The 11880-nt window shown below is 40.6% G+C and overlaps 1 protein-coding gene across 1 annotated transcript; it reads right to left on the bottom strand.

The window, feature by feature from the left end:
- Window positions 1-2020: 2020 nt before the first annotated feature.
- LOC110289003 (PRAME family member 12-like) lies at window positions 2021-4585 on the bottom strand. The gene is made up of 3 exons (XM_085838365.1): window positions 4299-4585; window positions 3388-3975; window positions 2021-2570 (listed from the first exon to the last, which is right to left on the bottom strand). Exons 1-3 carry the CDS (start codon window positions 4583-4585, stop codon window positions 2021-2023), a joined length of 1425 nt encoding a protein of 474 aa, XP_085694491.1.
- Window positions 4586-11880: the final 7295 nt, after the last annotated feature.

Here is an 11880-nt window from a genome sequence, read left to right as displayed (position 1 = left end):
TCCTTCCTCATAAAGGATATGGCTAGAATCCATAAAATCTTCATCAAGAATAGCAGAATTTTCCCTGATCAATTGCTTTAAGTATTAATACAACAATAAGCCTGTGATTGTACAGGGAAAAGGGAGGTGGAGCAGAGTTGAGAGATGGGAGGGGCAGTGGTGGATCACACCTTTAATTCCACCACTTGGGAGGCAGAGGCAGGCAGATTTCTGAGTTTGAGGCCAGCCTGGTCTACAAAGTGAGTTCCAGGACAGCCAGAGTTTCACAGAGAAAACCTGTCTCAGAAGAAAAAAAAAAAAAAAAAAAAAGGAGTTGAGAGATGGAGACTGAGGAGACAGGTAGGGAAAAGGAAGTAAGACAGCTCAAGAAAAATATAACCCAGATTCCTAATGGCTTTAAATAGCCACATGTAGCTATTAATATTGTAAAGGATAGCATAATTGGGATAACTTGTCTAATCTAGGTGGACAGCTTGTATCAGTATCAATCGGCTCTGAAATTATTGTGTGGGCATCTTCTTAAGTGAGAATGTATTGATGTACAAATTTGACGACAAAGTTTCGAGAGTTTTGATGTACTGGGTTACTGGAAAATGGGATCACTAACCAAAAGGGGTTTAATGCTGAAAAGGAACTGGCAGCTCTGAAGCAAGTGAAGCAGAGATGGGAAGACTGGGATTGGTTGCTGCAGGGAGCTAGCCATGGAGGCAGCAGGGATTCTAGTGCAGAGCATAGCTAGGTGAAGGGAGGGAACTTGGGGTTCTTTTTAATATTTCCTGAAAAAATCCAAAGCACATATTCATCACTGAGATGGAGCCATAGACCTCAACCACTAACACACATAATTCCCCAGCCTTATCCTCTGATCTAAAGACTGTATATGTGTATCACCAATGGAACTATTTTATATTTTTGTAGTTTACTCAGAAGATCCCAATCCATTGACCAATGTATGGAGGGATTTAATGTTTGTTTTAATGTATTCACTTTCACTTTTAAATATTTGTTTTGATTTGTTTCTAATTAGGTATGTGAGTTCTTGTGTTTCAGTGTGTTCGTGATACTCAAGTGTCCCTAGAAACTAGGGGAAAAGGTCAGACACCTGGAATTGGAGATACAGGTGGGTTTGGGTTCTGGGAAACAAACACTGCTCCTCAGAAAAACAACAAGCATTATGCACCTCTGAGCTACACCACCAAAAGACTCCATATACCATTTTGGATAGGGTCTCATGAAGGATTAAAATTATAAATTCTCTCCAAGGAAAGAACATGTTGGGTCATTACTCAGAAAGATCTAGGAGGCAGAAGAGGCAAAGACAAGGGGACCCAAGATTATTGGATCAGGATAAGCACAATACACATGTATGATGTTGTCAGAGACTTACTCAGTAAAATAAAAGAAAACAAAACAAAAGCATATTCTTATTAAAACCTGATTTATTAAAACCTCTGAGAAATTATAATGCTAACGGTGGTGGTAGAAGATAAAATCAGACTGCAGGACATACCCAATAAAGAGATACAGCTTAACAGTGAAGAGTCTAATACAAAAATACTCCAAGGTTCAGTCAGACTTATACTCCATAAAAATATGTCCCTGTACTGTAGAATATTATTGAAGGGGAGAGCCAAAAGGTGGACGCGATCCACAGGAAGAATGAAAGAGAACCCTCCTATTCAAGTCCATTATGCCCTTTATAATGTCCTCTCTCTTTTATTCCCTTCCCAACTTCTACGGTTCCTCATACTCTGAAAGTGCTAGAATGCAGCCCTACAATTTTCAGATATAGTTACTGTTCAAGGGTGTGTCTGCACTGTAGACATTAGGCTGAAAATAAGCTCATGGTTTTCCATCTCAACACAACTACCCTATTTCAGAAGAATTTGATTGACATTTAAGAAAATGAAATTATCTTTCCAAAGTACATCCAAAAATTCTTGAATACATATGTTCTATGCCTCTAATGAGTCACTTGAGACCTGCCTTCCATTTGTCAGAACCTAGCAATGACCTCAGCTTATATATTCCCAACAAAACTGTAGACATAGAAATTCCGACAATATAAACACCTCTTACTCACAAAGTAGACCTGCTTTGGCTTCCTTACACCCTTGAGTATGTCCAGAAGCTCAGAACAAAGTTGCACAAATCTGTCTGGAATAATGCCGTCACTGTCATCATAGACTTCATCAGGGGCAGGATACTTCTCCAGGGTCAGCTGTGTGAGGTTGGCAGTGTGCTGCAGCAGCTTCTTCAGGCTGTCCATGGAAAAGATGTTCTCTACAAAATCAACTTCAGTGAGCTGGGAACACTGGCTCAGCACAGGCAGGAGGTCACTGATTTGCCAGTCCATGAGCTTACAGCCCTTCAATTTTAATGTCTGCAGAGTAGCTGTCAGTCGTTCTAGCAGGATTTGTAGGAATGGATGACTTAAAAACAAGGTGATACCACTCAGGTCCAGGTGTTTGAGCTGGTGGATGCTTGGACACTGGGACAGATAACTCATGTCTGATTCTGACAGTGTGCAATGAGTAATGGCAAGGGTCTCTAATGGACCCTCAAAGCAACTAAAGAGAAAAAGGGAGAGAGAAAGAGATAAAGGACTTTGCCTCACTCAAGTTCAATAATGGCAGAGAAAAGGCTGTGACTTCAAGGTTGCAGAGCCTCCTTAGCACAAGGTCATTCTCAGACCAGTATAAGGGTCAAGGCCTAGTTGCTCCCTGATGAGGAGCTAACAAATCCACTCGCGCTCTTCAAGGTAGTACATTTTTAGTCACTGTCAGCTATTGCCTCACCTCTGCAGGTCCCTCTGAACTGGAATGCTCAAAACATATTTGGGGACAGGTGATGTAAACAGGAGAACCCAGAAGGATCAACTGAGAAACACTCAGAACCATCCCAAGTTCTCCCAATATCCATCTCAATTTGCTCCAGCTTCCACTCACAGACTCTGTTCTGTTCATAGGGTTTCCTTATGACCACTGTAATTCACTCACTTTCCATCTATATAATCCCTTCCTGTGCTCAAATTTTCTTTGACCCATGAGAAGTCAGAGGAAGATGGAAATTGTTCATATAGATCTGAGGATAGAGTTGACAGAGAGGACATGTGGTGTAACATCTCATACATTCTACAGATCAACTTTCCCATCATCAGGATTTCTCAAAAACCTTTTAAAAAACATTGACACATACATGACAGTCTGGTTTTACTAAGCCAGGATACAACAGTAGCATAAAATACTGTATCAATTATGCTAAGCTCACATCTATATAAAGTTAACACTGGTTGTGAGACACTATATACTCTCATATTTAATATAAAGCAAAACAACAACAAAATACTTTGCTCACCCCTGGATAAAGCTCTCTGTTCTTTCTTACCTGAGCATTAAGTCCAGGCGTTCAGTCAGGAAGTAGACATCATTCAGATAGAGATGCTGGAGCTTATGCAGTTTGGAGAACTCAGAAAATATCTCTGAAACAATATGGGCTTCCTTCTCTAGGTCCCAAGGCCTATCCCAAGATATGTAGATTTCCTTGAAAAGGAGTTTCTGGAGGTTTTTCATCTGGCCCACACCAGGGGCTAGTGATGCAAGGGTATATATATCCCAGCGTATGTTTATTGCCAATTCCTGGATTGAGGCTGCATCACAAACCTTCAGAATATCCAGTGGGTCATAGGAAGGAATGGCCCCAAACTCCAACTTCTCACAGATAACTTGTATCCCCTTTTTTCTCTCCTTGGCCCACAGATACAAATATTTTAGGTATTTGGAAGGACAGCGGGACATGAGGGAAAGATTCATTTTTATAGTCATGGTCTGTTTCCCCCCTAGGATGGGATGATTTCCCACTGGTTGGTTCTTGCCAAAGACATCTTGAGAGCAGACTTCATGAAGTAATCCAGCCCAACCATCCCAGAAGTCCTGGTGGGCATCTCGCAAATCAAGCACTTGTAGGTTCCACCTGCTGTGGGTAAAGTAGAAGGACATTCATAGGACAAGAGACACAATGGGTAATCTGCAGTACCCATGATTCAAATTCCCTTAATTCACTTCATTTAACAGAGAAATCTTACATTTCTCTAGTGGCTGGGTTATTGGCAGGGACAGACTCATTGCATACAGACTACCTCTGTTCTCAGCTCCTCTACATAAACCACAGTCCTGCTTCTTTGTTTCCATTCTAGATGATACTGACCCCTATAAACAGAAGCCTCTGATTCAACTTGGACCTGGATTCACTTGCTCTCATCCACACACATCTCTCCATGTTACCTTGGACTCACATACCTAGGTCGATTCTTTTGTGACATTAGCAAATCAAGGCCATCAAGCACAGCTTTAAGGGTCTCCAGGTGAGGAATCTCCATCAGGGCTCCCACAGGAAGGGTTGGGAAAGGCCATGCTGCCACCATCTGCCTTAGTATATTAGGATGTTTGTTGGTGAATGCATCCTTGAAGAGTGGTGGGAAGAATTGCATGGGTAGGTTCTGCAGAGCAGAGATGGTCAAGGCTTCATCTTTCAGCAGGCTTCTTCTTGACAGCTGCTGGAGTGTTGGTGGGTCCTTGAAGCTCATTGTATCTTTCAGATATTCAGATGATAAGGAAATAACCAAAGGAACAAATATTTCATCTAAAACACTTTTCGCAAGCCTCTTAACCCCCCCCCCTTCCCAAATACATAAACCATGAAGTGGTCCAATCACTGGTCTGGTGACATTGAAAAACTAGTTATTCAGATATCTTTATCTTTCTTATTGCCAAAGATCCTTCAAGGTCCTCCTGGTAATATATAAGGACTCATTTCAACAGCTTTTCCCTGATATTCTGCCCAATCCAATCAAATATTCACTCTGAGTCCTACACTACTCTGTAAGAGAAGAATCACACTTGATTCTGACACTTTTGTGGGAAACAATTATGCTTTTTTTACAACCAGTGTAGCAATATATTGTATGAAATACACGCAAATTTTACTTCAATAAGCTTTAGAAGCAGGAGCCATGCTGAGCTCTAAACTGTCCTTTAAGCGATAGAATGCATTGAGGCCCTGAACAGCCTGCTATTGAAGATTTTCTTGATTCTTCCCATCACCTTTCCTCCCACCTTCATCAGATCTGTGCAACCTGAACCTTTCAGGTAAGCTTCTTTCCCACCCTCTTCCCTCCTCATTGAGTCCTCACAGGCATTCTAATCTGCCCAAAGCACCCTGTACTCCCTCTTGATATGCAATCTCCTGTCACATTCACTTCATGGTCCAATCCAGATCAGAAACAGGTAAGCATCCATTTCCTCTCCCATATTACCTGCTCACCCAGTCTTCTGGAGTAAAGTCAAGCTACCTTGAGCAGCCTTCTATCTCAGGGGACCCCCAACACTCTAGCCACCTCTCCTCCCACCTTAAAGAGACTTGTGGATCCTGAACTACATAGATAAGCCACTCATCTTCTCCACTTGATGAGTCCTCTGTGGCAAGTTAAGCTGCCCTGAGCAGAATGCTAGCCCAAAGGAACCTACATTCTCTGGTAGCCTTAAAGATGCTCCTCAATGGCACAAAGACACTTGTTCAACTATGTTCATAGAAGCTTTCTGTTAATAGCCCCAAACTGGAAACAACCAGAGATGGTCACAGATGAAGACTGATAAAGAAAATGAGATACATCTACACGACGGAATATAATTAAAATCAAAGACAGCATTAGTTGTGCAGGCAAATGTATGGAGTGGGCAAATATCATGCTGAGTAAGATGACAGATCCAAAATGGACATGCATTGTGTATATACTCACTAGTAAGTGGATATTAGTCTCAATATACAGAAAACCCATGCTATACTCTGCAACCCAATGAACCTAACCAGAAGGAAGGTCAAGTGAGAATGCTTGAATATTACACAGAAGGAAGATATAATAAGTGTAAAGGCAGATAGAACTGAGGCTAAAGGAACAGCCAAATAGTAATGGCTCCAAATGAGACCATTCTCATGCACAAACACCAATTCTTAAAATTAATGATACTCTGTTATACTTCCAGACATGAAGCTAGAATTTCTATTCTGAGAGGCTCCATCCTGATGCTGACTCAAAGACCCATAGACAAAATGGGAATGGAGATTGAGGACTCCTATGGAATAGGGGGTAGGTCTGCAGGCATGGAAGGTAATAGGAACTCTACAGGAAGACTGAAACTTTCAAGTAACATAGACCCTTGGGTCTCTCAGAGACTGAACTACAAACAAAAGAACACACAGAGAGAAGACATAGGGTTGGTTACACACACATATGTAGTTTTAATGCATCTTGGTTTCACATAGGTCCACACACATGCTTAACCTTTCTCTCCCAAAAGCAGTTGCCTATATGTATGATATATTCTAATATTTGATCTTCCTTGTGGAACCACAGGAGGGGAGGAAGCACCTAATTTTGCAGACTTAATGTACCAGAGTAGGAAAAGATCCATGAAGGGCCCACTCACTCAGACTAGAAGTCTAGGGGAGTTGGGGAGGGGTTGAGGGAGGGCTTAGTGAGCTGGAGTTAGAAATTAAAAATCAATCAATCAATCAATTAAACAGGAGAATGAATGCTTCAGATTGTCAATGTGATGGTTGCTTGAAGTCATACCGAACTTTTCTTCCCTATAGAAATTTCTTCCTTGTCATTTATAAATAAATCTATATCAAGTAAATGATCTAAACAGTCCTATATACCCGCTAAAGAAATAGAAGCAGGCATTAATAGTCCCCCAACCAAAAAAAAAAAAAAAAAAAAAAGAAAAGAAAAGAAAAGAAAAAAAGCCCAGGACCAGATGGGTTTAGTGCAGAGTTGTATAAGACTTTCAAAGAAGACCTAATCCCATTTCTTTACAAACTATTCCACAGAAAGGTACTCTACCCAACTCATTCTATGAAGCCACAATTACTCTGATACCTAAACCACAGAAAGACCCAACAAAGATAGAGAACTTCAGACCAATTTCCCTTATGAATATCGATGCAAAATCCTCAATCAAGTTCTCACTAACTAAATTCAAGAACACATGAAAACAATCATCCATCCTGACCAAGTAGGTTTTATGCCAGCGATGCAGGGATGGTTTAATATATGGCCGTAATCCATTATATAAACAAACTCAAAGACAAAAACACATGATCATCTCGTTAGATTCTGAAAAACATTTGACAAAAAACAACACCCATCCATTATAAAAGTCTTGAAAAGATCAGGAATTAAAGGCCCATACATAAACATGATAAAAGCAATATACAGCAAACCAGTAGCCAACATCAAAGTAAATGGTGAGAAGCTGGAAGCAATCCCACTAAAATCAGGTTCTAGACAAGGGTGCCCACTTTCTCCCTACCCATTCAACATTGTAGTTGAAGTCCTAGCCAGAGCAATTCAACAACAAAAGGAGATCAAGGAGATACAAATTGAAAAGGAAGAAGTCAAAATATCACTTTTTGCAGATGATATGATAGTATATATAAGTGACCCTAAAAATTCCACCAGAGCACTCCTAAACCTGATAAACAGCTTCGGTGAAGTAGCTGGATATAAAATTGAATCAAGCAAGTCAATGACCTTTCTCTATAAAAAGAATAAACAGGCTGAGAAAGAAATTAGGGAAAGAACACCCTTCTTAATAGTCACAAATAATATAAAATACATTGGTGTGACTCTAACTAAGGAAGTGAAAGATCTGCATGATAAGAACTTCTAGTCTCTGAAGAAAGAAATTAAAGAAGATCTTAGAAAATGGAAAGATCTCCCACGTTCATGGATTGGCAGGATCAATATAATAAATATGGCTATCTTGCCAAAAGCAATCTACAAATTTAATGCAATTCCCATCAAAATTCCAACTCAAATCTTAAATGAATTAGAAAGGGCAATCTGCAAATTCATCGGGAATAACAAAAAACCTAGGATAGCAAAAACTCTTCTCAGGATAAAAGAAATTCTGATGGACTCACCATGATTAACCTAAAGCTGTACTACAGAGAAATTGTGATAAAAACTGCATGGTACTGGTATAGCAACAGACAAGTAGACCAGTTGAATACAATTGAAGACCCAGAAATGAACCCACACACCTATGGTCACTTGATATTTGACAAAGGAGCAAAAACCATCCAGTGGAAAAAAGACAGCATCTTCAAAAATTGGTTCTGGCAAAACTTGTGGTTATCATGTAGAAGAATGCGAATTGGTCCATTCCTATCTCCTTGTACTAATGTCAAATTTAAGTAGATTAAGAAACTCCACATAAAACCAGAGACACTGAAACTTATAGAGGAGAAAGTAGGGAAAAGCCTCGAAGATATGAGTACAGGGGAAAAAATTCTGAATAAAACAGCAATGGCTTGTGCTGTAAAATCGAGAATCTAGAAATGGGACCTAATAAAATTGCAAAGATTCTACAAGGCAAAAGACATTGTCAATAAGACAAAAAGGCCACCTACAAATTGGGAAAGGATCTTTACCTATACTAAATTGGATAGGGGACTAATATCCAGTATATATAATGAACTCAAGAAGGTGGACTCCAGAAAATCAAATATCCCCATTAAAAAATGGGGCTCAGAGCTAAACAAAGAATTCTGACCTGAGGAATACCGAATGGCTGAGAAGCACCTGAAAAAATGTTCAACATCCTTAATCATCAGGGAAATCAAAACAAATCAAAACAACCTTGAGATTCTACCTCACATCAGTCAGAATGGCTAAGATCAAAAATTCAGGTGACAGCAGATGCTGGTGAAGACGTGGAGAAAGAGGAACACTCCTCCATTGTTGGTTGGATTGCAAGCTTATACAACTACTCTGGTAATCAGTCTGGCGGTTCCTCAGAAAACTGGACATAGTACTACCGGAGGATCCCGCAATAACTCTCCTGGGCACATATCCAGAAGATGTTCCAACCGGCAGGAAGGACACATGCTCCACTATGTTCACAGCCGCCTTATTTATAATAGCCAGAAGCTGGAAAGAACCCAGATGCCCCTCAACAGAGGAATGGATACAGAAAATGTGGCACATTTACACAATGGAGTAGTACTCAGCTATTAAAAAGAATGAGTTTATGAAATTCCTAGGCAAATGAATGCACCTGGAGGGCATCTTCCTGAGTGAGGTAACCCAATCACAAAAGAAATGAAATGATATGTACTCACTGATAAGTGGATAATAGCCCAGAAATTTAGAATACTCAAGATATAAGAAACAATTTGCTAAACGCATGAAACTCAAGAAGAACAAAGACCAAAGTGTGGACACTTTGCCCCTTCTAAAAATTGGGAACAAAATACCCATAGAAGAAGTTACAGAGACAAAGTTTGGAGCTGAGATGAAAAGATGGATCATCTAGAAACTGCCATATCCATGGATCCATCCCATAATCATCCTCCAAAGGCAGACACCATTGCATACACTAGCAAGATCTTGCTGAACGGATCCTGATATGGCTGTCTCTTGTGAGACTAGGCCGGGGCCTAGCAAACACAGTAGTGGATGCTCACATTCTGCTATTGGATGGATCACAGGGACCCCAATGGAGGAGCTAGAGAAAGTACCCAAGGAGCTAAAGGGAAGTGCAACCCTATAGGTGGAACAACAATATGAACTAACCAGTACCCCGGAGCTCTTGTCTCTAGCTGCATATGTATCAAAAGATGGCCTAGTTGGCAATCACTGGAAAGAGAGGCCCTTTGATCATGCAAACTTTATATGCCCCAGTACAGGGGAACACCAGGGCCAAAGAGTGGGAGTAGGTGGGCAGGAAAGTGCATGCGAAAGGTTATTGGGGACTTTTGGGATAGCAATTGGAAATGTAAATGAGGAAATACCTAATAAAAGATATTAAAGAAATAAAAAGATCAAATGTTGGATAGGGCACTATCGAATGGAGTGTCTGGATGGGCATAAATGACTTACCTGCTTTGGACACTGCTCTCAGAAGCTCCAATCTCAGCACGATCAGGCAGTCACACCACACTCCAAGGCTCAGAGTGTCTTGTGGAGCCATTTGAGTCCTTATATACTCCTCCCTCAAACCTCCGATGTTTAACCACACCTCTCAGATCAAAGCTGCCACCTGAGAGGATGATGAAGTCTCCACCCACTTAATCTTTTTTTCACCTAGTTGAGAGAATCAGATCTTCATGAGGGGATGTGGAAAACTGAGGTCTATGATCCTAAGCTCATTCAGGATACTTCTCAAACTTTGAACCCTGAGATTTTTTTTATTCTTCCATATTATTTGCAGCCTATTTCTCAGGTCTCTCTGGAGCTATACGGTCTGAGCTAAGAGGTAGGTCTCAGTAACGGGATTGATTATGTTGGTAGGAGATAGGGTGTGTCCAGTATGATTAGATATCTAGGCAGGCAAGTGAGGACCCATAAATGAAGAACCATTCACCAAGTCAGTGTTAAAACATTAAATATATCTCTTTCTCTCTTTGTCGTTCTCTCTGTCTCTACCTCTTTCTTTGTCTCTCTAGTTTGTGCTCTCTCTCTCTCTCTCTCTCTCTCTCTCTCTCTCTCTCTCATTTATCTTTGTTTGATTTGATTTCTGTCCCAGATTTGCCTTTGACGCAATAATTGCAGAAGATGAGTTCAAATGTTTAGGGCCTTTATGATTGGCTCAGGAATTTCAAGAAGATCTACTCTTCCACAGGGAGAGTGTTCTATTTCTAGCTTCCATATATCAGCTCATAACATTCTACAACTTCAATTATAGGAGCTCTGTCATTCTCCTCTGTCTTCTTAGGGTAGTTCATGCTAACATGTAAGCACGGAAAATATATATGCCCCCCCAAAATACCAAAAGAGCTTGATGTGTTATTGTGTTATAGGCCTTTAATGCCAGATCTTGTGAGTTGCAGTCTAATCTCTCTGAGTTCAAGGCCTGCATGTCATCTCTAGGGAGTTCAAGGAAAGTCTCCACTACAAATTGCACCCAAATTCAAAACAAACAAATTTCAAAAAACAAAGCAGAGCTGGGCAGTGATGGTGCACACCTTTAATCCTACCACTTGGGAGGTAGAGCCGGGTATATTTCAGAGTTCAAGGACAACCTGGTTTACAGAGTGAGTTACAGGACAGCCAGGGCTATAAAGAGAAACACTGTCTCGATAAAAAAAAAAAAAAAGAAAGCAGAGAACCCAGTGTTTACATCTCGCACTTTAACCCTATCCCAGCACAGAAAGAAACTGGGAGATCCCAATGTGTTTGACACCAGTCTGTATAAGATATTTTTCATCATCTAGACTGAAATAGTTCCTTTTGGTAAAGCCAAAAAACCTAAGAGTGGCCTATTAGTCATGGGCCCATTAACTAAACCTGTCTGATTCACTGAGTTTATTTGTTACTTTGTCAGTAGCTCTTTATATACTGCTGTTTAAATTTATTGTTGAGGAAGAGCCTTTCATTCTAGCTGTAGTGATCTGAAACTCCAATTAGCAACAATCCCCCAGCCTCAACATTCTACCCAAGAGGCTAGTTGTTGTGAGGCAACACCTGGCCGAGTTTTCTTCACAGGTGATATACATGGCTCTGAGTGTGTAGCACATTGGCTTTACTCTGATCCTGACACTAGACACTTGTATCTATTTTGGCTAGGCAGTAATTCGAAAGATGCAGACTCCTGGAAATGCTTCCTTAGAATCAGGAACTCTGATTCTTTCTCTAATGTCTCTGGTTTCTGGTCTCTCTACAGGATTTAGTGAAGTAGACATGCTGGATTCTCTCTCTATTCTGTCTGTCTCTTGTCTCACGGTCTTTTTCTTCTCTCTCTTTTTAAGCATGTGTGTGACTTGGATGCCTGAGGCTGAGAACCTGTTATCTCTGGCCTCCATGATACACAGAGATCT

Source organism: Mus caroli, unplaced genomic scaffold (genome assembly GCF_978045245.1).
Source record: "Mus caroli unplaced genomic scaffold, Mus_caroli_1 scaffold_6, whole genome shotgun sequence".
Classification (NCBI taxonomy): domain Eukaryota; kingdom Metazoa; phylum Chordata; class Mammalia; order Rodentia; family Muridae; genus Mus; species Mus caroli.
Note: the sequence above shows the minus strand (reverse complement) of the source record. Positions and strands in the feature narration are given on the sequence as shown.

Bases quoted from the DNA above. Each gene is read 5' to 3' on its own strand.
- LOC110289003 (XM_085838365.1), bottom strand. From the start codon at position 4,585: ATGAGCTTCAAGGACCCACCAACACTCCAGCAGCTGTCAAGAAGAAGC. The intron at 3,976-4,298 runs GTATGTGAGTCC...CTTTACCCACAG, and splicing joins TCACAAAAGAATCGACCTAG to CAGGTGGAACCTACAAGTGC. The intron at 2,571-3,387 runs GTAAGAAAGAAC...TTTTCTCTTTAG, and splicing joins CGCCTGGACTTAATGCTCAG to TTGCTTTGAGGGTCCATTAG.